Raw genomic sequence first — 24,055 nt, forward strand, 5'->3', positions numbered from 1 at the left:
CAAACCAATGCAAATCCAACTGGAAAGTTATACCAGGCCCATTATGAAAACAGTGGACTACAGTAATTTCTGTGTCTGGGTCATAGAGCAATAGTCATCCTGCTGTACTTTATTCAGTTAATTCTGAAAGAAATCTAGAGAAATAGGTAATTTCCCTTTTACATTTCCTAAAACATGCGTGGCATTTTATTATTTTCCTTTTTTGCCTTCTGTAGAAATCCCACATTATAATTTAATCAGTGTTTTCCACACATCTGAAAATATCTCTTAAAGCCATGTGCTTATTACTATACACAGAAACTGCCTTATATATTACAGCCGCTAATTACAGCCCTTATATACCCCATCTATATTACGTGGGATATTTTTAGACATGCACACAATAATGTTTAAGAATAAAATTTTTGTTCTCTTTCCCTATTAAGGGGCTCCCTCTACGGTGGGTGAGGCGGGGGACCAGTATATTGCTATGTAATTGTTCTAGTAGATGTTACTATGGCAACATGGCACAGACGGTATCTGCATGGTTTAGGCCAAATGCAGGCAGTCCATACCTTTGCCTCTCTGATTACTAATTACCAGCACAGAAACATGGGGGTCAAAATGTAATTAAGTATTTTAAAAAAAGGTATATTTCTTCATCACTGTCAAATGATCTGATACTGAAAAAAACTACATATGTCCTATTTGTTTCCCACAGTGTTTATTGTAACACGCACAAAGCAATATATCTTATTTTTGTTATTTTATAATAAAATCGCAGTGCTATATTATCAGTAGAGGTTCAGCGTCTGAAGTTTGGTAAAATCTCCAATCTAAACTAAAACACAGTTATCATATCACAACTGTCTATTATTGGTTAAATTAATGGTTAGTCTATAACGTAAATGTCCTGGTTACATTGTTACATCTCTCAATATATTTATATATTTTTTATAGTTTGCCATGACTTCAATTTTTTTTTTTTACTAATTGGGTTTAGAGTAATGTGCTTTTCAGATGCAAACACAGTAGTTTGCTGATCTAATCCGTTCCGAGCTGACATCTTTAACCTCTTCAGTCAAAAGCCTGCAGGGCTGTTTGCCAAGGAGTTAAAGATCCCCCACTAAATGGTAGCTTCTGTCCTGTCCTCACACTCTCTCCTGTCTCCCCCTCCTGTTCTCTCATGCCCCTGTATCTCTACTCTATCTTTGCCCTCCCTCTCTCTCTCTTTTTCTCCCTCCCATCCCTCCCTCTTGTTCTCTCTCAGTCTGAAATTAATACAGGCAAGGCACATTCAGAGCTGCTCCTGACTACCTCTCCTCTCTCTCTCTTTCTCCCTATCTCCCCCTAATTCCTGAAATCTCCCCCACTCCCTCTGTCTCTCTCTCACACTCTCTCCATCCCTCTACATCCATCTCTATTATTCTTCATCCTTTCTGGGATTTCTTTTGTGGTAGAAAAGACGCAGAGAACCCCACAGGAGGGGCACACAGGAAAGAGCAAATAAGCGGACAAGAAGGGGCAAATAAAACAGATCTCGCCACAGCCACTCGCCCCCTGTCAGTCCCACTACATCAAGACTGAGGAGATATCTTCCCTCCTAGAGCCAAGAAGCACTGCAGAGCCCGGATCCCATGCAGACATGGCTGTAACCTGCACACGTTTTACAGATGAATACCAGCTGTATGAAGAGATTGGCAAGTAAGACACCATCTGATTCCTCACCTGCAGCTGAGCGGCTGGAGGGATAAGGCACACTGGGGAGAGGGTTAGCTGTGGAATACACCCCTTGTTTCTGTTATCAGGGATAACTTAGGTTCACAAATATATCTTATTTACACTATGACTACTGTCTTTAATAGCAGGGGATGCAATACAGGGCCTTCTGGTGCAGACAGGGGCATGTAGGGTGTGTAATGGAAGGGAGGGGGGTCAGTGGTGCTGAGACAGGAATTTGGTGACCCAACTCCTGATGTGACTGCAGATATCTATATGTTCATATTCCTCTGAGTTGATTACCTGTAGTACTTAGAAAAGGTGATCTTGTGCCTCTGTGTTTCTGTATATGTAAACGTATCCATGTATTTCTCTGCACAAATAATGTGTTTATGTCTGGGAGCCGCTGCTGTGTGTCTGCGTACATTCCTTCGGGGGAGGTGATTAGATTCAGGGTGAGGTTTGGGGTGATGGTGGTTGTATAAAAGCTGAACACTATTCATGGATTGCAGTGGCATTATCATAGATGACTGGTACCCACTGCTGGGCAGACATAGTGTGGGGGAGACAAGGGAGGAATGCGTACTTGTCAAATAGCCAAGGATAATTTAGCATTAATATTGATGATCCTGGGTATACTGGTTGGTAATTGGTGAGGGAGTAGGGGTGTATTAAGTTATTGATACATCATTATTTTCCAGCTACCCGTATATGGCATGAGATATTGTCAAAGTCTGGGTGCAGAGGTTGCCAATTAGCATATCAGTGGAGGTATTTGACAGTGATTGATAATCCTAGGGTGTATGTTCTTGGGGGGAAGGTGGTGTTGGTATTGCAGGTGTGTGATTATGTATTCATATTGGACCTAGAACAACCATTTAGAACATTTGGTGCATCACTTTTTAAAAACAATCAGTGTAATTATTGAATGACAGATAATGGACTTCTTTGTTGGTAAGTAATCATGTGCTCTAGTTATTAATAATCTATTTGGTGATCTTGCCTAGTGATGGATGATAATGATAGCAGGATATTTACGAACACTTTTTGATATACTGGATGTGAAAAATGGCCATATAAGGCCATTTATCTTAGTTATTCTCCCCTGGCTGTGGTATTCGTTGGGTGATTGGTAACACTGTCTATGAAGATGAAGATTTGATTGGCAGGTTCAGTGGTATCTCTCTGTCCCCTGAATGCTCCCCCTCCTCTCTCAGGTCCTCCTGGTTTGCTGAGAGTTATTCCGCCCCCCTGTGATGATGTCACACTTGGCTCTCACATGGATGAGGTTTTCGGGACAGGGCCTGTGAGATGTAGGGTCAGGGAGTCACCAGGGAGGTGAGGTTATTAAAGATGCATGGAAGAACTAACCTGGTCTGATCAATCAATGTATACAGTATACACATACAACTTACACTGCTTTGCTGAATGCCTGGATACATCATTTCAAAACCATGTGTCAAACAGTACATTGCAATTATAATGCAATAAACACCTATATAAGGTCTGTGACTAGTGTGTGCCCTGCAATGGTCACTGCTAGTCGCAATGTGTCTGTGACCAGTACTACTGAAGAAATGTACACAGAATACATGGGAGGGGGGTGCTCAGAGGCTTGTCACTACCATTCATCACTTAGGCATATGCCCTTCTCAGCTTGTTTCCCAGCTATTTATATGTATCAAAATGCCCCAGGCACTTTGTGTATCTAGCAATATTCGGGCAGTCTGCACCAAGCAAAATATGAACTGTACCCAGCTACCAATCAGCATTCAGCTCATAAATATATATTATAATAAATACATATATATATATATATATATATATATATATATATATATATATATATATACATACACACAAACAACATCAGACACTGGTAGTCAATTGTGTGTAATGATCTACTGCAAATTTTGCACCTAAATGCAATGCTAGCAATTGAGCCTCATGCCTACTCAGCAATATTTTTAATAGAGTGAATTTTGTTGGACGACTCTCAGGGTGTGTTTTCCAGCTGTATCCAAGAAACGGCTTCCTATCAGTGCTCATTATGTACCCTGCATAGCCTCCCCTGTGTCCCTCAGGACAGTCCCCCTTTTTTAAGTGAACCCTAGTCCTGTTAGAAGGGGCAGGATCTGCCACCAGCATGCATTGCCTCTGCCGTAGCAAGACCACAGCACTAAGCTGCCCTGCAGAGATGAAGGTACAGGTGGTTTCTTGCTGTAGACTCTTAATATATCCCCCCCCCCCTCCCCGCTACAGAGCAGGCAGAATGTGACTGCGTTGTGGGGTCAATAGAGACCTATATTTAGATTCATGATGGATGTGTGTGTGAGTACTATCACGGATATCTGCAGTTTCCACTGCTATTCCAGCAGTCTATGCACCCAGCTGTCACTACCCCACCACCATCCAACTCTAGAACCTTTTACGTATCACTGTGCTCAACCCAAAACCATGCATGGCTTAGTGGCTTTATCTTCAGGCCGCTCTTTTTTCCTGCCCCCACCATTCTTGATTAATGGAAGGCTAGAAGAAGTTATATTCAATCAATCACTTAACAATACAAGTTAATAAAAATATGATTACGTAACACAAGACATATAGAAATTCAATATAAATATCCAAAGTAACAAAGCATGAAGGAATGTACTGTTATTTTAAAGGGAACAATGTTACAGAGTACCTGTCACCTACACAGAGGGCAGCCCTATTCATAGCCTAACAATTCAATGAGGCACGAGGCACCAGTGACCAGTGGCATCACGGAGGCACGAAGCACTTCAGTGTCTCATGACTCGGTGTTAACACTGATTCCTAATGAATTGATAGGCTGTTTTCAAATAAATATTGGTTCCGCTGAACATAGGTGATATGTACAATTTAACAATCCTATTTGTCAGAAGAATATCAGAACATGGATGTTATTTACTAAAATGGGTGGAAACCTGCACACTACAGTAACCCATAGCAACCAATCAGACAAGTGCTTTTATACTAGTATATTGATCAAAGCTAATTGATTATTGGCTAGTATGGGGTACTGTAAATGTGCACCTATCTGAGTAAATAACCTCCCATCATTAACTTATTTACACAGAGACTTATTTCTGAGTAATTTGAACTATGTCACAAGTCGGATGTATGAACCTTGTTTCATCTAGTGGTGCATTTGATATCACAAATGTCCTGCATCAGTGGGACAGGTGGTTCACATCACTACTCTTTGCTGTTGAGACATTCCACCTTTGACTATCTAACTCACTGTCTGTGGCCTCTTGCTTGCCTCCATTTCCCTCCTTGCATCATGACACTTCCCCTGTCACATGAAGCCCTGACCTCTCTTACACAATAATGTGAATGGAAAAGTCTACCAAAAGACCAGAACACAATTACCTCATGAAATACTCACCCACCCACATTAAAACTGTAGACACACAGAAGTGCAGGAGATGAAGAAGTAAATATAGCAGATGCTCTGATCCTAGTCACCTGCACCTTAGCACATTGGTGTGCACCCAGGGAAATCTAGAGAGGGATACGATGCAGAGGGGGCATGTCTAGTTCCTAAATATCGGACATTGCCAAAATGTTCACACTATAATCATCAAATAAGCACAATGCTTACCTTGCTGCTGTGTTCAGTGGAGGAGGGTTCATAGGACTATTAATAGTCACACTGCTGCTGCTTCCATAGTCGGTGTGTAGGGAACTGTTGAAGTGGAGAAAAAAAGGCTAACATGTCCCTCAGACCTCTTCACCTGCCCCTCAGACCTCTTCATGTGCCGTTCAGACCTCTTCACCTGCCCCTCAGATCTCTTCACCTGCCCCTCAGACCTCTTCATGTGCCGCTCAGACCTCTTCACCTGCCCCTCAGATCTCTTCAACTGCCCCTCAGATCTCTTCAACTGCCCCTCAGATCTCTTCACTGCCCCTCAGACCTCTTCACAAGCTCCTCAGACCTCTTCACCTGCCCGTCAGACCTCTTCACGTTCCCCTCAGACCTCTTCACCTGCCAGTCAGACCTCTTCATGTGCCCGTCAGATCTCTTCACGTGCCCGTCAGACCTCTTCACCTGCCCCTCAGACCTCTTCACCTGCCCCTCAGACCTCTTCACAAGCCCCTCAGACCTCTTCACCTGCCCCTCAGACCTCTTTACCTGCCCCTCAGACCTCTTCACTTGCCCCTCAAACGTCTTCACCTGCCCCTCAGATCTCTTCACATGCAACTCAGACCTCTTCACTTGCCCCTCAGACCTCTTCACCTGCCCCTCAGACCCCTTCACATGTCCCTCACACCTTCCCACATGCCATCAGACCTCCCCACATGATAAATACATGCCTATCATTCTCCCTACATGCCATCAGATCTCCCCATCAGCCACCACTTACACACCCATCAATACTCTCCACATGTCCCTTACAGCCCACTCATACCTCCCCACTTACTTTTACTGCTGGAGCTCTTCTTTAAACCCATGCTAAAAAGGCCATAGGCGTGTCAACAAAATCTGGAACAAGAGGCAAATAGAACCACAGGCCACAACAAAAATTAATTTTTCTATGCCCACTATGCTTTCCAAAATCTTAACAAAATACAATCCTGTCAAGCAAAAAAATATAAAATTAACTTTTATACCAAAACAAATAAAAAAAATTATAATTTACATTATAAACAATATTACAACTGCTCTGATAGCTAATGTATAAATTACCTCTAGTTGTTAAGGGATTGAAGACCCTTGGATTAGGGGTCTGTAATACCTTAAACATTAATAAATCAACTCCCTCCTCCATCTGGCATAACCACAAGACTGTTATGTCCAGAACCACCAGATTTCACAAGAAACATACCAGTTCTCCATAACTCAACAACCTGAAGACCATTGAATGGATACGCCAATATATTGATAATGCTGAATGCATGATATGGCAGAACCACATGTAAACCAAAACAGATCAAAATTAATTATTTATATTAATTCATATTCTCTACTACTTGATTACCAGCCCTCTAACATTCACCAGTAAATCAAGAAGATTGCTGTGTGACTGAATCACAAAGCCACACTAAGCACTTTCTACCATTATACTCTGGGTGGAGCAATCTGTGGCACTTATGTATCAAACTCATATATCAAACTCCTATCCTCCCACTTTATTATCAGACAGTAAGCTAGCGAACGGGGCCTTCTTGCCTTTTTGTCTATCTGTTAATACCCAGTCCTCTGAATTGTAAATTACTTCAGAGTATCCTGGCACTATGTAAATAACTTGTATTAATAATAATTTCTATTCATTGTGCGAAAAGTCCAAAGCAGATATGGTGGAAGAGAAAACCTTGTAGGCAGTACAGAGTTAATCTTATAAACACATTAATGTGCTATTTCTGGACTAGGACAATTGCCTCTGTCACCTTGGGCCAGCTCTGGCTCCCATCATTAACCAATTCCTCTTTCCCATGTAACAAATCTCTCACCCCAAAAGACAACCAGAACCACTTCCCTGTCCAAAGAGTAATTTTACTATTTCCTGAATTTGGGTGATCAGTGATCATAATATTATAGATTGCCCTGGCAAGAAAGTCCAGCCTATGACCTCTGGAATGAAAATGCCTCTTTTTCATAGATTCGCCATAATAAAGGAGGGGAGAGGTCATACTAAATTTCAGGCCAGTGCATTCACTCTTTGTATGTCACTCCATCCTTATTATTTCTTGAAGCCATATTTATATATAGTTTATTCCTTGTACAAACAGAATTCCATTACGTCTCTATCATATGCAGTTTTTGCCAAACTAACCAACCACTACAAACACTTATGTTCTACAAACCAAACCATGGTAGCTCTTATTCTTCAATAAATATCTTCTGCAAAACAGCTAATGATATCATAGTGTATTCTAAATACCTAAAAATATTATTCTGCTTAAAATAACTTGAATAAAGCATATAGGAAACATATAGAAGGTAATGTGGATTTTTGAGGTATTATAGGTTTTTGGATACACATTAGGGGCCTAATTAAGGCATGCAAAACGAACATACATTTTTTTATTTTGTTTTAAAACACACGTAAATCAGTCATATCCCTATTCAACAAGGAGCGGATCTGAAGAACTGTCTGTTGTTAAATATGGGTCTAGGTACACTCTGGTCTGACAGATAGTAAGTACACTGCAGGATTCATCCAATACATATGTGGAATATATTCCCAACAGAACGCACAGGAAAAAAAATTAAATTAATGACAACTGTTAATAATATAGTCATTAATGACCAAACATTAAAAAAATAAACAAAATTATTTCCATTCCCACCAATTAAATACATTTACCATGATGTTATTAATGTCCACTGTACATAAAATGCAGTTTTACAGTTGCTGCTGATTGCAAACACATGTTCTAGCATGTATTCAGGACCGTCATCACTATCACTCGGCACTTACACCTGCCCTGTAGCTGGTGCAAGTGATGTGACAGAAACACACGTACCTTTCAGATGCCCAAAGCTTGGCACGTCCTTACTGTACATTGACTATGTACATACGCCCAGTCACCTCCCCATTCCGCCACTGAAATCGTAGGCTCTTGTAAGTGTCCTCTGCGCTCAAAGATGAATTGGATGTTGCTGGGTCACTGGCGTATTGTCCGGTTCTGGGCATGTGCAGAGCGACTTTACACAAAATACATCACGTACCGGCATTTACGTTCCTTAATGAATCGGGCCCAAGGTGGATTTTAAATTGACCACCAGTATAGAAATTGTCAAATTATAAAATGTATAGTTGAGAATGGAAAGGTTGGAACAGCATGAGTCTTCTAGAGGAAGCATATTTACGTTGCACTACTTACTTCCTGACCTTCATTGATGCATGAAGAATAAATGTGTTTCATTGTTGTTTTTTTGAGGGACAAGTTCCTATTTCCCAAATTGTGTAAATGTAAACAGGTCCCTTCTTCCTCCTATTATTCATGTTATCTAACCTCACAAATCAGGATTGTAAAACATATCAATAATAATGGAGCAGTGACATGGAGAAACGAGGGCACGGGAATCAACCTATGAGGAACCATCACAGGACAGGAGAGGAGCGGTCCTCACCCAGAGAAATCCCAAATTTACTCTAACCAAGAAAATCACAGAAGTCAATGCAGTCATATTTTCAACAACAATCAGGGTAATTGCTATAGACACTTTTGAGGAGCCATTGGATGAGATTATTCGTACAGATCTGTCTATCGGTGGAGAAATAAGGATCAGTGAGAGACAGATGGGATGTATAATATTCCTAGTCAGGAAGATACTTTACAAAGCTCCTACAGCCATCTCTGTCTTGACTTAGTATTGACAAAAGACTGTTTATTTAGGAAATGGTGCATTGCTGTCCATCTGGTACCTGATTATCACATCCCGGACTAAGAAATTAAGGATGGCAAGCATAAGTCATTTGCAGCTAGTGGTGACCTTAGGAGATGTTTCTCTGCCCTGGTTTATTTTTTGCATCACATAAATTAACTAAATTAGTGAACTAAATTTGTTATTAAATAAAAAGGCCTATATTTTTTAATTCATTGATAGACATTTGCGCACAACACATTCAAACAAGTCATGACATGTAGGGTACTTGCTCTCAAACATTTAGGGACCATGTTTTGGAAGTCACAGTAGATTATCCAATTCTATACATCACTTCTCAATTTGGATGGATGGTTAGAAGGGGAGATTTGGGTCCAAAAAAGGAAGTCATGTAGGACCAAAAAACCAAGACCCCCCTTAACTAAGACATTGGGCAGCTCCGTTCTTGGTTGAGGTACTGTGAGGTCAGCACAAGATAGCTACATGTAGGTCTACATCACACCTCATAACGAACGGCACTAATACAAATCTACTTTTGTGTTACCAACCTATGAGAAGAGATGCATAGACCAGGTCATGTAAGGTGAGAGTATGTGCCTAAATATCTTGTTTTTCACTTCCAGGGGAGCATTCTCCGTGGTCAGAAGATGTGTGAAGCTCTGTACCGGGCATGAATATGCAGCAAAGATCATAAACACCAAGAAGTTGTCGGCACGAGGTAAGCGGCAGATAAAAGACACAAAACGATTTAGGAAACACTAATTGATTGTATTTCTAGAAGAACTGGCCCTGTAATTATATAAATATGGGTTATTATATAAATATATTCAGAGTCGTCAGAAGATAATTTAGGGAGCAATAAGACATTTATTTTGAAAAAGAGCAAGCGAAAGGTGCAAGCACAGGAACGAGACCGGACTCTAAGACCTTAGAGGTGCTGAGAAATTATATTTTTTGAACTGCGCAAAAGTAGGTGTGTAATATCACAAAAGAGGATTTGCAATGCAGTTTTCCTGCTTTTGCAGTTTCTGAAAGAGCCTTATTGTGTTATAATAAAGCACTAGTACTAATGAAGCTGTATAAAATTATGTCACCTATCATTTAAAACACAAAAAGAGGACACTCCAAACATCCTTCCTCCAGGTCTATAGCAGCCATATATAAATGGGGGTGCCCTGTGCAGCTGACTTTATTCTAATATTCATCTACATGCCCTCCTGCAATCCTGTACTAAGTACATTGCTTTATCTTTCAGCCTGGAGATATAGACATGGATGAAAAGCACAGAAGGAAGGCAGAATGATAAATCAATGCAATTTAGTAAAAGGTGCAGTAGGGAATTTACAAGAAAAAACATTAAAGGCAACTGAAGGCAGAGAAGCCAATTAAAACCTTTTCAAGAACACCATTTTAAGGGCTTCTATTTTTTGGAAACAGAAAACAAATAGAAACCAGTAACATAAATTAAATAATCCCAAAATACCGCTCTATGATTATTTTTGGGTGCCAAATGCAGTTAACTTCCTGTTAATGTATATAATAGTGGTCTAGATTGCTAGAAAAAATGTGTTTCTTTTTTAGTGCTCTTTTGTGTTTATTGACCTGGTCATTGAACCCATGAAAACCTGTCACAAAACATGGATGGTGACATGCTCTAAATGTCATATATCCGCCTTACATAATAGCGGCTTTCCAAACAGTAGCAGAATTGTTAGTGTTTGACAACAATGACAGAGCTGAGATTAATACTGTTGAGAGCTAATAACATTATAAATAATGATGTCATACCTTCATTCAAAATTAATTAACAGTCAGGGAAGTACCTACAACTTGGCCCGGCCCTGATTGGGCTTCTTACGGAGCCTATTTGATGAGCATCAGACAGTATGGAATCATTTTCTCTCAGGGGTACATGTATCTTTTCGGACTAATTACAGGTGTTCACCACAAACTAATTTCATAAGCACTGAAATTGTGATGCCTGAAGATAGACTAATACAATAAATCAGAGCAGTTGCTGTAAACAGACCATCTGTTTCACCATCTACAGAGAGGACACTATAGCCTCACAGTGATGCCCCCATAGAAGTCCCACTGTTACAAGAAGCTGCAAAAGTTTTGAAATCCTCTGCTAACAGCATGGTGTAGTATTACGTTAAAGACAAGTACAGTCACTTTAATTTACAGCAAACCCTGTGTAATACTAAATTATATACAATTATGTGTTATGCCTAGCATAATCTGCCCAGCTCTCTTATCTTTACTATACAGAAATCAATAGTTGGAGGTGGGGGTGCTTCTCTATCATACATTACCATGGGGAAATCCACAAGTCAGAGCTTTGATAGATAAGTAGATAACATAATGCTCTGTATTGATTAAAGATTGGTGGATTCATATTCAAATACATGGTCAGTGAGGTCACAGCAAGCATAACTGGCAAGTAGTGATTTGCCATTTAAGCTTTTTTGCCCTATAACAGGTTCACTTTAGATAAAAATGTTAGAGCTGTGATGGTGGATAGCAGTTTGTAATGGGGTGGGGTACTGAATTAATCTTTATCTCTATACAGAGCCGCAGTGGTAAGCCAAAATAAGCTCAAACCATGTATTTTACTTTCAAATTTTATACATGAATTTTTGTGGTTTCTTTATTGGAAGATATATTTTACCTTACAGCAAGCCGACTACCTTTCCTCAAGTAGTATTTTAAGAGAGGTAGTAAATGCTGCTTTAAATTACGTTTGGTGCTGAAATCTAATCTGTAATTTGCTGCAAAACAGCTTTCCATTAGCAGGGCTGGCAAGGGCTGAGCATCACCTTAACTCTGATTCCTAGGGAGGAGTACATTGAGATTCTTGGATTTTTGCCCTTCTTGGGGATTACATGGACTGTTTTAGCAGCTGAAGTTCTTTGCAGTCCTTCTTGTGTGACAGGAAACAGTGTTTCCCATTGGCCCTAAGGTGTTACTAGTGTGGGTTCTGAATGCGGTAAAAATGATGTGTTGTAAAACACCCGGGGGTATATTTACTAAACTGCGGGTTTGAAAAAGAGGAGATGTTGCCTATAGCAACCAATCATATTCTAGCTATCATTTAGTACATTCTACAAAATGACAGCTAGATTCTGATTGGTTGCTATAGGCAACATCTCCACTTTTTCAAACCTGCAGCTTGGTAAATTTACTCCCTGGTATTTGGAATGGATTTGTTATAGAAATAATTATTCAGATTGGGGACTGCCTTAAAAATATTTAAAAAATATACAGATGCTTTTCTAAATTTAGTGAGCATATAATTTTGGTGCCAATATAAGGGTTTAGCAATTGAGAAATAAAGAGGGTTTTGAAGCTAAAACCAGGGTAATTTAGTGGTATGAATTAAAACCGGTGGCAAAATTTGCATAGAAAAACCGAATAAAAAAATATTGAGGAACATGAGAAAGGGATATAAAGATCTTTCCAGAGAGTGTTACAGGGGTGAGACAGTGGCCAAACCTTTAGCCTGTACTTTTTCCATCCAAGTGACCACCATACCATTAAAATGACCCTTAAGTATAATCACAGGGACCATTATTACTAGAAATGAAATAATATATTGCAAGTATATATTTTAGGCAACTGCTGACTAGGAATTTATATTCTAGAATGGGATTATTAATGAGTCTCTGAGAAGCAGGGTGAGATGTGCTTACAATATAAAATGCTGACATAACAGATTAATGCTAAAGTGAGTTTCCAACATCTGTTGGGTAGATCCTTATAATGTGTGTAGGATATTCTTTCAGTGCGTATACAATGCATCTAATTTCCTAAGCACATTCAGGGACTTATTTAGAGTTGGGTCCATGTGTGGGGAATGAATATATGCATTTCTGTACTGCGCATGCGTACCAAAATGCGTCAGTACCTAGATTAGAGCGTATCTTAAACATGCAGCCCTTTAGGTCTGGAGAACAGGGAAGGGATAGTGTAAATTGAAGACCGTAAGATGCGACCTAATAATACTTGGACGCATCCCCAGATATGCCTGTTCCTAGTGTAAACATACATGCTGAGCACACTAGCAGCACTATTTAACTGCTTATGATTGACTGCTTACATACTGACTCCTCCAGATGATAGTACCTCATTCATTAACGTTGCGCCTACTTCATGGTAAGTTGCGCCCATCTGTTCTGATTGGGGGGATGTGGGGTATTTATATTTAATTACATTTTATATGGAAAATGTGACTCATATTTATCACTAACACTGTCAAGACACTTTTCTTTCTGATGTATATGACATTTCATGACATTACATTATATTGTGTACTAATAGGGTAAAGCAATTTTGCATTTATAACTAACCCTGTCAAGATGCTTCGCTCCGCTATCATTGGGCAAAAGTATCCGCATTTGTAAGCCTGACGTAAAGAAACTGTTGTGTTTTGATTCGGATGTATCTTGAGATAGGTGTGATTTAACATACACAATGTATTCATGAGAGTAAGAGGGCACTTCCCAATCCAGTCATACCCATGCCCTCACATGACCATAGACATGCCCAAAAAATATTCTGTCAGGCCTTGAAACCATTAAATGAGTGTAGAGGAAAGAAGTAATCATTATGAAACATTACGAAGGATGACTAAATTATCATGCCACTATAATATCGCTTATGATGTTAATCAGATGGCTTTGTTTCATTAGTACATTATAAAATATGTAGCCAAAAAATAAAAAGAAATGATGAACAATGAACATACTGCTTCACTGTCACCAGCAGCATGTGCATCTTTGTATTGTACTATAAATATAAATGTATATCCCCTCCTCCATTTTCTAGCACAGGTTTTTACAAGATTCCTTGTAACGTAGCAACAGACACAGCCAATCATACAGCTTTATATTGCTAGGCTTGAAACATTGGGGCAGTGATGGAGAAGGGAAAAAAGGTTGAGATCGTAAATAATTTACCCAAAATTAGGAAGTGCAGGTAACCTGCCCACATGTAGCATTATTATTATTATTATTATTATTATTATTATTATATACAGAGCTCACCATTAACTGCATGGAAGCCTTAAGAAAAAAGGTCAGTGGATCACTGTTGTACCAATAGATAGACACAATCATGAACTATCCATTAAATGTTGGAGATCTCCGTGACTTTTTCCACTTTGGATGCACACATAAATGTGAGCTAGAGTGTTCTGTATGTCAGAGATGTTCTTTAGTCCTGGCAAATTTAATTTTTGTCTCCCTCCCTTTTCACATGGGCGTTCCGTTCTTGGGACCCATGCAATTGGTGAGACTAGGACAGCCAAGTGAAAGTTCCGGCCCCAATACAGCAACTACTTGCCACATCAGGTTGTTGGCTCCTCCCACTACACAGGCAGACCAGGGCCCCAGTACTTTGTACCTGCTCCCCCCACTCTCCCGGGGCCCCTTGGTGGGATTTATACCAGTCATTGCTGCAACAGTCCTTGTCCCATACCTGACAAGTGGGAGCAGTTCAAATTCAGCAACAGCACAGCGTGAGTTTCTAACCTGTGTGATAAATGACTGCACAATACCCACTTCTGGGGCCTGATTCATTAAGGCTCTTAACTCAAGAAACTTCTCCTGGACAAAACCATGTTACAATGCAAGGGGTGTAAATTAGTATTCTGTTTTGCACATAAGTTAAATACTGTCTGTTTTTTTCATGTAGCACACAAATACTTGATAGCTTATTTGTACACTGAAATTTAAAGTTGATATTTGTGTGCTACATGAAAAAACAGCCAGTATTTAACTTATGTGCAAAACAGAATACTAATTTGCACCCCTTGCATTGTAACATGGTTTTGTCCAGGACACTGAAATAAGAAGTTTCTTAAGTTAAGATCCTTAATGAATCAGGCCCCTGGTTGGGAACACCATAATTCTGCTCTTTGGGTAAAAGTTACAATTTAGCTGAAATTATCCTTTAAAATGTATCCATATGTATTAATGTGTAATGGGTTGTAACAGTACCTTTATCCAAAATAATTACATAACTGTGTCTGTGCTATGCATGATACTGTGAAGATATGTTGTTACTGCCGAAGTAAACAGGACATAAAGAACAGCCAAATCCATAATCTGCTGCTTTATCTGGGAGCAGGGCCGGACTGGGACTAAAAATCAGCCCTGGCATTTAAAGCACACAGGCCCACGTGTTGTGGGCCCCATGCACTATATTGTTGCACACTGATGCTGGCGCAGTGCACATTGCTGGTGCAGTACAACATGATGTAGTATGAGTGTGTGTGGGGGGGGGTATTTATTTCTCCTAATGACCCTCAACATTACATTGTTAGCACCCCAATTACATCAATAAATACCATGACAATACATTATTAGTACCCAAATTACAGCAATAAATAACCCCCCACACACACTCATACTACATCAATCACCCCCACATTACAGCAACCCGCATCACCCCCCACATTACAGCAATACCCTATCATATTTATTAGCAATACTAAGCCCCAAACACACTACAACATTGCCACCACCACGCCACCCCATACTACAGCAATACCACCAATTATACAGACGCCACTGTAGGAAACAATGTTTTGCTTTTTTCAAATCTCCCACAAAATAGCAACAACAGAATACTTACACACATATAGGTAACAGGAACCCTTTTCCCTCAATTAAATAGTAACGGCAGAATTTTCATGAATCATTCCACATGAAATAAAACTAACATATATCTAAATAAAACATAACTATTGAATGATCAGTTGAACCCACACGGCCGTATTAAAAGTATTTCCATCTACAGCAAAATGTCAGAGAAAAATATTTTTGTTTTACTACAGTAATTGGATATGCGTCTTTTCTATTCATTTTAAATAACACAGTATATAAATTAAGGGGGATAGAGGAGGTGGGTGAGAAATAATTGGATGTGATCCATCAGTTTGATTAGATAGGAAACATTTAGATTATTTACCTGGAGACGTCTACCCCCTTGACTCACAGGCAGGGCTGACAAGAGGAATTTTGGGCCCTGATACAGTAACTTCTTTGGGCTCCCATCATATTCAACAATGAAAGACTTGCCTTTGGCAGAAATTCATATGATGCCACACCGTAGTGTGCCCAGTTCATATTATGCCACATCGTAGTGCCCCAAGGTCATATTATGCCACATAGTATTACCCTCAATTTATATTTGGTCATGCAGAAGTGCCCACAAATCATATTATGGCATAGTAGTGCCCCCAAAACATATACCATACAGTAGTGCCTCCAAATCATATTATGTCACAACAGTGCCTCCAAATCATATTATGCCACAATAGTGACCCCAAATAACATTATGCCATAGTAGTGCCCCCAAATCATTAGTAAAGCCCAGACAAAAACTCATTCACAAATAAAAATTGGTACAGCATATCAGATACTGAGTGTGAGTCCCAAGAGCAGCTTAATACATCATTTACAATGCAAACAAAAATAGATATATTGACACAATTACAGATAAAATTTATGACAAGCAATGTTTTTTCCTCTTAATTAAAAATCTCTGTACAGATAAATATGCAAAAAACATTACAGCGCAATAATGAGCAATACATAGTGTTAAACATTATTGGATACGCTGTAGTGTCCCCAGTTCAAGAAAGGATGGTTAAAAACACATTGCACATGAGAAAATATATGAACTTACCTGATTATGGCATCCTGTTTTCTGTTCTCCTACTGGGCGCTGGGCGAGGAGGGATCAGCAGCTGTCAGCTCACACAGGCAGTCGGGAGCAGGAACAGAGGGCAGTGGTCGAAGCAGAAATTTAGGAGTGGGGGTATAGAAAATATAAGTGAATGGAGTATGAAGGCTTGATTTTTTTTTTTTTTTTAACACTTGTCCCCTCTGTGCATTTCCATTCTTCATTACTACTTGCGTTTTATGATAGCTGCATCCTTGACATTCGAATTCTTAAGATGTCGCTCCCTTTACACTTTCTTTTACCTATGCCCCTGCACCATCTTCTCCTTTGTCCCTCTCTCCTTTCTCCGCTGGCTCTCACACATCTTTCTGCATCACCTACTCCTCCGGCTCTCTCACACGTCTTCCTGCACCCTCTACCCCCCGGCTCTCTCACTCCTCTTCCTGCACCCCCTACCACCCTGGCTCTCTCACCCCCTCTCCCACCGCCCCCTTCCCCCTGGCTCTCTCACCCCCTCTCCCAGCACCCCCTTCCCCTTTGGCTCTCTCACCCCCTCTCCCAGTGCCCCTTCCCCTTTGGCTCTCTCACCCCCTCTCCCAGCGCCCCCTTCCCCTTTGGCTCTCTCACCCCCTCTCCCAGAACCCTCTTCCCCTTTGGCTCTCTCACCCCCTCTCCCAGCACCCCCTTCCCCTTTGGCTCTCTCACCCCCTCTCCCAGTACCCCCTTCCCCTTTGGCTCTCTCACCCCCCTCTCCCAGCACCCCCTTCCCCTTTGGCTCTCTCACCCCCCTCTCCCAGCACCCCCTTCCCCTTTGGCTCTCTCACCCCCTCTCCCAGAACCCCCTGGCTCTCTCACCCATCTCCCAGCACCCCCCTGGCTCTCACCCCCTCTCCCAGCACCCCCTGGCTATCTCACCCCCTTTCCCAGCACCCCATGGCTCTCGCCCCCCGTGCAGAATGAGGGCATCCGCGCGACCCCCCTGAAAATCGCGGCACCCCCGCGACCCCCCCTTCCTCTTCAGTAAAAAAAACCCAGGAAACTTACCAGTGTAACAGTGCACCAGTGCATAGCATAACGGGGGAGGGACCTGATGAGCGCGCAGCAGAGGTGGCTGGTTCCTGGGGAGGAACCAGCCACCAAGAAGACGGGAGGAGTCGGCCCGGCCCATCCAGCCATCGGCCCTTCTGGCATTTGCCAGAAGGGCCAGATGGCCAGTCCGGCCCTGTCTGGGAGTGCCACATATAACTTTTTTCATCATCACAACTATCACATCCAAGAGGCGGCAGAAAGATACTTTTATGTTTTGAAAGTTTCAAGTCTGCTTTCAACAATTACAACCATCCCTGCATTATTCTGAACAGGATCATACTGAACATGACATTTTTTTTTTTAATTATTCATTAATTATAATCTCCATTCATTGTGATGTATCATAGCCGATCTGCATAGGAGTTGCATCCATTCACAAGCTTTATAAATCAGCGTCTAATCTGTATTCTACTGAAGATGTGGAACAGATAGGAGTTAAAACTTAATTATGTATAAAGCAAAATGAACAATTGAACTGCTGGGGGTTATTTCAGAGCAGGATACAGTGTTAGCAATAACTGTTCAGTTACTGGTTGTTGTTTAGGTTAATGAGTGCTATGGGGAATCATAGCCAATTTATGTTTCTATGTTTTTGAATGTATTTTACATGTTTTTTTTAAGGCATCTCTGATTAATGTTATCAATGGCTTTATTCCTGTTCTAATGGGAGTGATCTGGTTTCATTGTATTTTTTTCCAACAAGTAGCATAGAATATTTTATATTTTGGGTGCAATAGAACTTGATTGCGCATAAGCAACTTTCAGTGCTTAAGCCCTAAATAGTATCTGTGAGTGGGAAACAAAAGTCCTAAGGCAACAAAGTGCTTGCGGGTATATTTCTGAGAAAGAGGATTTGTGGTGTGATTAATCATTAGAAGTTTAGGGTGTAGAGTAAGGAAGGTGGTTGGAGAATTAATTATCTACAGTGACGAACAGGAATCCTGAACATGCTGCAGAGCCATTCACCACCTCCAAAGACACAGATTGAAAAGGGAGGAGTTTTGGAATCATTAGCTTTGTATTACAGAATTTTTGTCCTGGAACCTAAAAGTACAATGCATGTGGCATCTTCTGAGCTCAAGAGGTCTTGTGTGACAGTGTAAAGAGTGTGACATGTCACTTAGGAACTGATTCAGCTCTTACAGGTGTGAACACCTTATCCTAAAAGCAAATGTCAGGGATTGATCTCTAGGGAATCTTTCATTGATTACATTCCAGCATCCTCATCCGGTGGTCTGCCCAAGTTGACTTTCCAGCTATGTTTATCCTTAGGGGTTGAGGCTTACTTGGCTGCCATAGTATATTGTAGAGTGTAGAAATCATATTTATTTAGTCCAGTGTCAGACTGGGGCATGAAGGACCCACTGTAGGGGCCCACCAGAGGGGGTGTGGTCAGCCACCATAGAGGCAAGACCAGACACTAGAGGAGGAGTGGTCAGCCCATGAATTGCATAGATAGCAGCATAGTGTAGTAAATAAAGAATGCAGTGTATATAAAGAGTGCATAGTCTAGACCCCACCCCTCAGATCAGAACAAAGTCTTACCCCACTAGAATCAGAAGAGTTGGCAGACTGTCTTGCTCTCTCCTACCTGTTCATGTACTGTTCACTACCTGCTACTGCTGATATCTTAAGCTTAGTTGCTGTCTGGACCCTGGAATGTTGGGGTCCTGTTTTGAAAAAGGGATATGTACATTAAATATGGAAAGCCTAGCAATGAGGGCACACTCTAGCCCCTTTCCCCAACCAGTCACAATGTTGTCAGGCGCAGTTCCCGCTGTTCCTCCACAAAGTGGGGACGGTCACCTGATGGATCCGGCCGGGGGCGTCCTGTTGCCAGGCAAGAGGTACACAGCCGTCCTGACTATGTCGAGCGCATGCGTGCCACCTCGTCCTGATGCTAGGTAATGGGACTCTTCCTGTCAGCACCTCTGCCGCCCAGCTCTCCTCCTCTCAGTGTGCTGCAACCTCTATTTAAATCTCACTCTGGCACCATGAGGGTGCCAGGGTATAAGGTCCCCCTGTTTTCCAGCATTCCTTTGTTCCTGCATTGTTATTTGGTTCTGACCCGGCTTCCATTTGACTCCTCTCCTGGTTTCTGTTTTCTACCTGGTTATTGACCCCGGCTTGCTGATGATTCTCTGGATTTCTCGTGACCCTTGACCTCGGCCTGTTTGACTTCGCTTTGGATCTCTCTGTTGTACTGCTTGTCTCCGCTGATTTGACCCGGACCGTCCTGACCCTTCTTCACCATACTGGTAGCTGACTAGGTGGACCCCCTTGCGGGGGTTCCTGGTGAACACCAGGGGTACGTTAGATTCCGTACCTCTTAGTTCAGTGGTGCTAATGCCAGTTGGTGTTTCCTGCATTCAGCGGCTCTTCCAGCCTGACAAATGTTAAATCAATAGCTCTCACGTTTAAAGGGTGCGTGTGAGTGTGACAAGCACTAGGCGACTCCCCTACAGCAAAAAACTTGCATTGTTGCGTACACCATCGACAGAAGTGTAGACGGCCTGCTCAAAGAAGTGTGACACATTTAATAAATAGCCTTCCTGCCCAAAACCCCATATTCAATTAATAGCCCCAAACCACCCCAACATAGAGGTCCCGCCACCTCATCTTAAATTAATAGGCCCCACTATTACATTAAATTGGTCCACCATCACCCCACATAAAAAAATTGCACATATTAATCACCACCTACCTCACACCCACATTATATTACCACAAGCCCCCCTGCCCTCACCCCCCATTTCACTTATAACAGCCCCCCCCTGTCCTCACCCCAATTTCACTTATAACAGCCCCCCTGTCCTCACCCCCAGTACATTGCCACAAACCCCATTGCACACACACACATAACACACATATTACCATAACACGCACACACATAAATTAATTTCTCATACATACAGACACACATATTACCTTTCCTGCTTTGCTTCCAACATGGTAGAGTGGGTAGGGGCATGTCTACTCTGATTGGCTGTGTAACTGTGTCAGCCAATCAGAGCATAGCAGAGGGAGTGATGGGAGACAGTGAGGAGTTCCTGCCTGAGCAGGAAGCTCCTCTGCTTTACCAGTAGCACAGGCTGCTACTACACTTACCTCTACGTGGGGGCCCTGCTGATTGCATTCTGGCCCTGCCCCCTAGCAAAAGGGGGCAGGGCCATCAGACAGTGGGGCTTACCGGGTATTTCGCCGGGACCCCATTGGGCCAGTCCGACACTGATTTAATCTGAAATAACAGATCACCTCAAAAGATGTTAACGATCTGGAAATCTCCAGCTTTGGGTCAGAATTAATAAAGTGTTTAAGTTGGAGGTACTCATATTTTGTTGTAAGTTGGTCAAAGGGGCACATGTGCCTCCCTGTAATACAGGTGGTACTATCCTAATGCCCTTATTTTGCCAAGGATGAAAGTGGGTAGGGGGAACAAAATCTGGGTTGTTCCATAGTGTGGTGAGGGGAGATAGAAAGCCAGCCAAATTAAAGTGTCATCTACACTGATCTCAAATTTGGCTTAGAAAATGAATAACCTGATGAATACATGTTGAAGTGTTTTTTTCTTGGGTATCTCTAGAACGGAGACCATTGATGGTACTCCACTATGTGTTGCCTCCAAATATACCTAACTCAAAGCATGTGAATGGGAGAACCAATCAGCCACCTGGCTGAGATGGGAGGCCTAGTAATAATGTCTGATGTTGGGAAAACCTCTTCCTCCATTTGTGGTTGAGCATCAAAGAGTGAGAAAGTTAGTCCTAACGAACCACACCAGTCATTTTTGAATTTGATGTAAGGTGGCATTAGGCACTTGCAATGGTAATGTCTGAAATAGATGAAAGAGTTTGGAAGCAGGGTCATTCTAATCACTATATCACCATGATATTATTAGTCTTTTCCAAGTGGACAAATTAGTCTTAATGGAGGTTAGAACCTGGAGGATTTTTTCTTTATAGAGGGTTTTATAACTATTAATGACATCAATTTCAATATATTTATGTTGATGGATTTATAAGTGTAGTATAATTGGATTTTATGAGACTAATAAGAGTGGGCAGCACATGATTTTGGAATAATTGATTAAACCATATGTATTTAGAATTTTGTATAGATTAAGCAGTGAGGTGTGGGGATTCGTTCTAGTCAACAAAATATAATCTGCAAATAATTATATTTTGTATTCATTTTTACCAACTACCACCCCCGACGTCTGAAGAAGGCCATGATTTTGCTGCAAGGGGCTTGATAACCAGGGCTAAAATTAGTTTTCGACAATGGGCAACCTTGCCAGGTGCCATTCGTTATGTTAGGAACATCTGATACACTCTGGCAGAAGGTGTTGTGTGCAAAGCTTGGATCCCTATAAGAAAATTCCCTCTAAACCCACACTGGCACAAGGAGTTAAGCATAAAAGGCCATTGGGTTCTGCTGAATAACTTCTCTGTGTCAATTGTGAACAGAAAGGACAGAGTTTTCTCAAAGTTCAGTGTGTGGATCAGGCTTATCGTTCATCTGGTGATATAATAGATTCAATAAAGATTTGTTTAGGGTCATATATTAATGACCACAGGTGGTTTTAATGGTTAACGTATTGTGTTGAGAGAGATTACCTAGCAACCTATCCAGGGGCGAACGGAGGATTGTCGGGGGGGGGGGGGGGGGTTTCCCCCCTGACCCCAAAAAAAAACCCACCCCTCCGTTTCTTCAGCGCTGTCCTATACAGCAGCCGCGGCGCTGTCTAAGAAGCGTCCGCGGCGGTGCTGTATACACTACAGTACCGCCGCGGACGCTTCTTTGACAGCGCCGCGGCTGCTGTATAGGACAGTGCAGCTATAGCGGCCACTTAGTTAGCGCAGGGGGGGGTTTCTGGAGAAACTGCTATCCTCCTTGTCGCCTTTTACATAAAATTATTGCTTTAGCCATTTGAGATCGTTTTCTGTTCTAGCTGTTAACATTTAGCTCTCATCTGACTATTGCATAATCTGAGTTAGAGGTTTTGTATGGTAAATCTAAAAGTCTAACATGCTCAGAGATCTCAGATCTTCAGCAGGTTCTGTTTTTTGAGATGCTTGAAAAACCTGATTTTGTTCCCTATTGTAAAATCTTCTGGAAACTGCTGTGCATTCCAGTCTTGGGTTATAAAATTAAGTGAGCCCTAATTTCATGGTATAGTTTCTTAAAAGGTGTGCCTTGTTGGAAGTGGACATTTAGAAGTGGTGGTATGAATAATGTAGTGGGAATGTAAATGAATGGAATTAGATGGTGTTACAATGAATGCAGTAGGACAAGTGACAGTATGGCGTACCACCGTATACACCCCCACTTCCACCAGTAGAAAAACTCTTTTTGGTCATTTTTGGGTAGATGATCTTTGCTGTGTCAGGTGTCTTTGGAAAAGAGAATGTCTTTCTGAAAAAACCCAAGGTAGGATTTGTGTGGTTACTCGGCAGAAAAATGACGCATTGATGCTGGAATATCACCAGCCCAAAAAGTGCCAAATTATCTCAGCACAGGGTTGAGGAAAAGCCTCAGCAACAAAAGGGAGGTAGGAGAGCTGGAGCGATGGATGTACACTCCACTTTGGACTGCATCTTGATATGATATCAAGTGCTTAATCTGTATGTACCTTGGGTGTATTTTATTTACCTAATTCACTGATGGACGCCTCTGTTGTCCATCTTTATACATATGAACCAACAGGCAACAGTTTCTATAAAGGCTACCCGCTCCACACAACAGTGAGTGAATATAGGGACTCATCCTTTTGATTTTTTTTTAACCTTTCTATATAAGGAGCACATCCTTTATGAATCTAATGACTACATTTTAGATACATTATTTACCTATAGACATACTTGCCCACTTTTAAAATCTCCTCTCTGGGATCTGTGACAAGTGCATGAGGGGGTTGCGGTAACATCATTGCGTCACCCTGGCCCCGCCCCCTGCTATGAAATGCCCTGCCTCCACCATGACCTGGGAGGATGCCTCCAGTAGGGCTCCCTGAAATTATGGAACCTCCTATAGGTCAAGACTGAACAAACATTCTGGGCCTGATTCATAAAGGTAAGTAAGGTAAAACAATAAGTTTTGTCCTGGTCAAATCCATGTTACAATGCAAGGGGTGCAAATTAGTTTATTATTTTGCATATAAGTCACATCTTGGTTGTTTTCATGTAGCACACAAACACTTGATAGCTTAATGTTTACACT

At 41.5% G+C, this 24,055-nt stretch overlaps 1 protein-coding gene across 16 annotated transcripts in view; it reads left to right on the top strand.

Moving 5' to 3' along the window:
* The first annotated feature begins 1,218 nt into the window (after positions 1 to 1,218).
* Positions 1,219 to 24,055, top strand: part of CAMK2B (calcium/calmodulin dependent protein kinase II beta) — a 103,715-nt gene continuing 80,878 nt past the window's right edge. For 4 of the 16 annotated variants that reach the window (XM_075207270.1, XM_075207273.1, XM_075207267.1 and 1 more), the window contains exons 1-2: positions 1,224 to 1,683; positions 9,682 to 9,776. In XM_075207270.1, coding sequence (XP_075063371.1) covers positions 1,625 to 1,683; positions 9,682 to 9,776 — 154 coding nt within the window. In that variant the 5' untranslated portion in view covers positions 1,224 to 1,624. Of the gene's footprint in view, positions 1,684 to 9,681; positions 9,777 to 24,055 lie in introns of all 16 variants that reach the window. The other 12 variants (XM_075207262.1, XM_075207265.1, XM_075207264.1 and 9 more) reach the window with 9 other exon arrangements.

This window comes from Mixophyes fleayi, chromosome 4 (genome assembly GCF_038048845.1).
Source record: "Mixophyes fleayi isolate aMixFle1 chromosome 4, aMixFle1.hap1, whole genome shotgun sequence".
Classification (NCBI taxonomy): Eukaryota; Metazoa; Chordata; class Amphibia; order Anura; family Limnodynastidae; genus Mixophyes; species Mixophyes fleayi.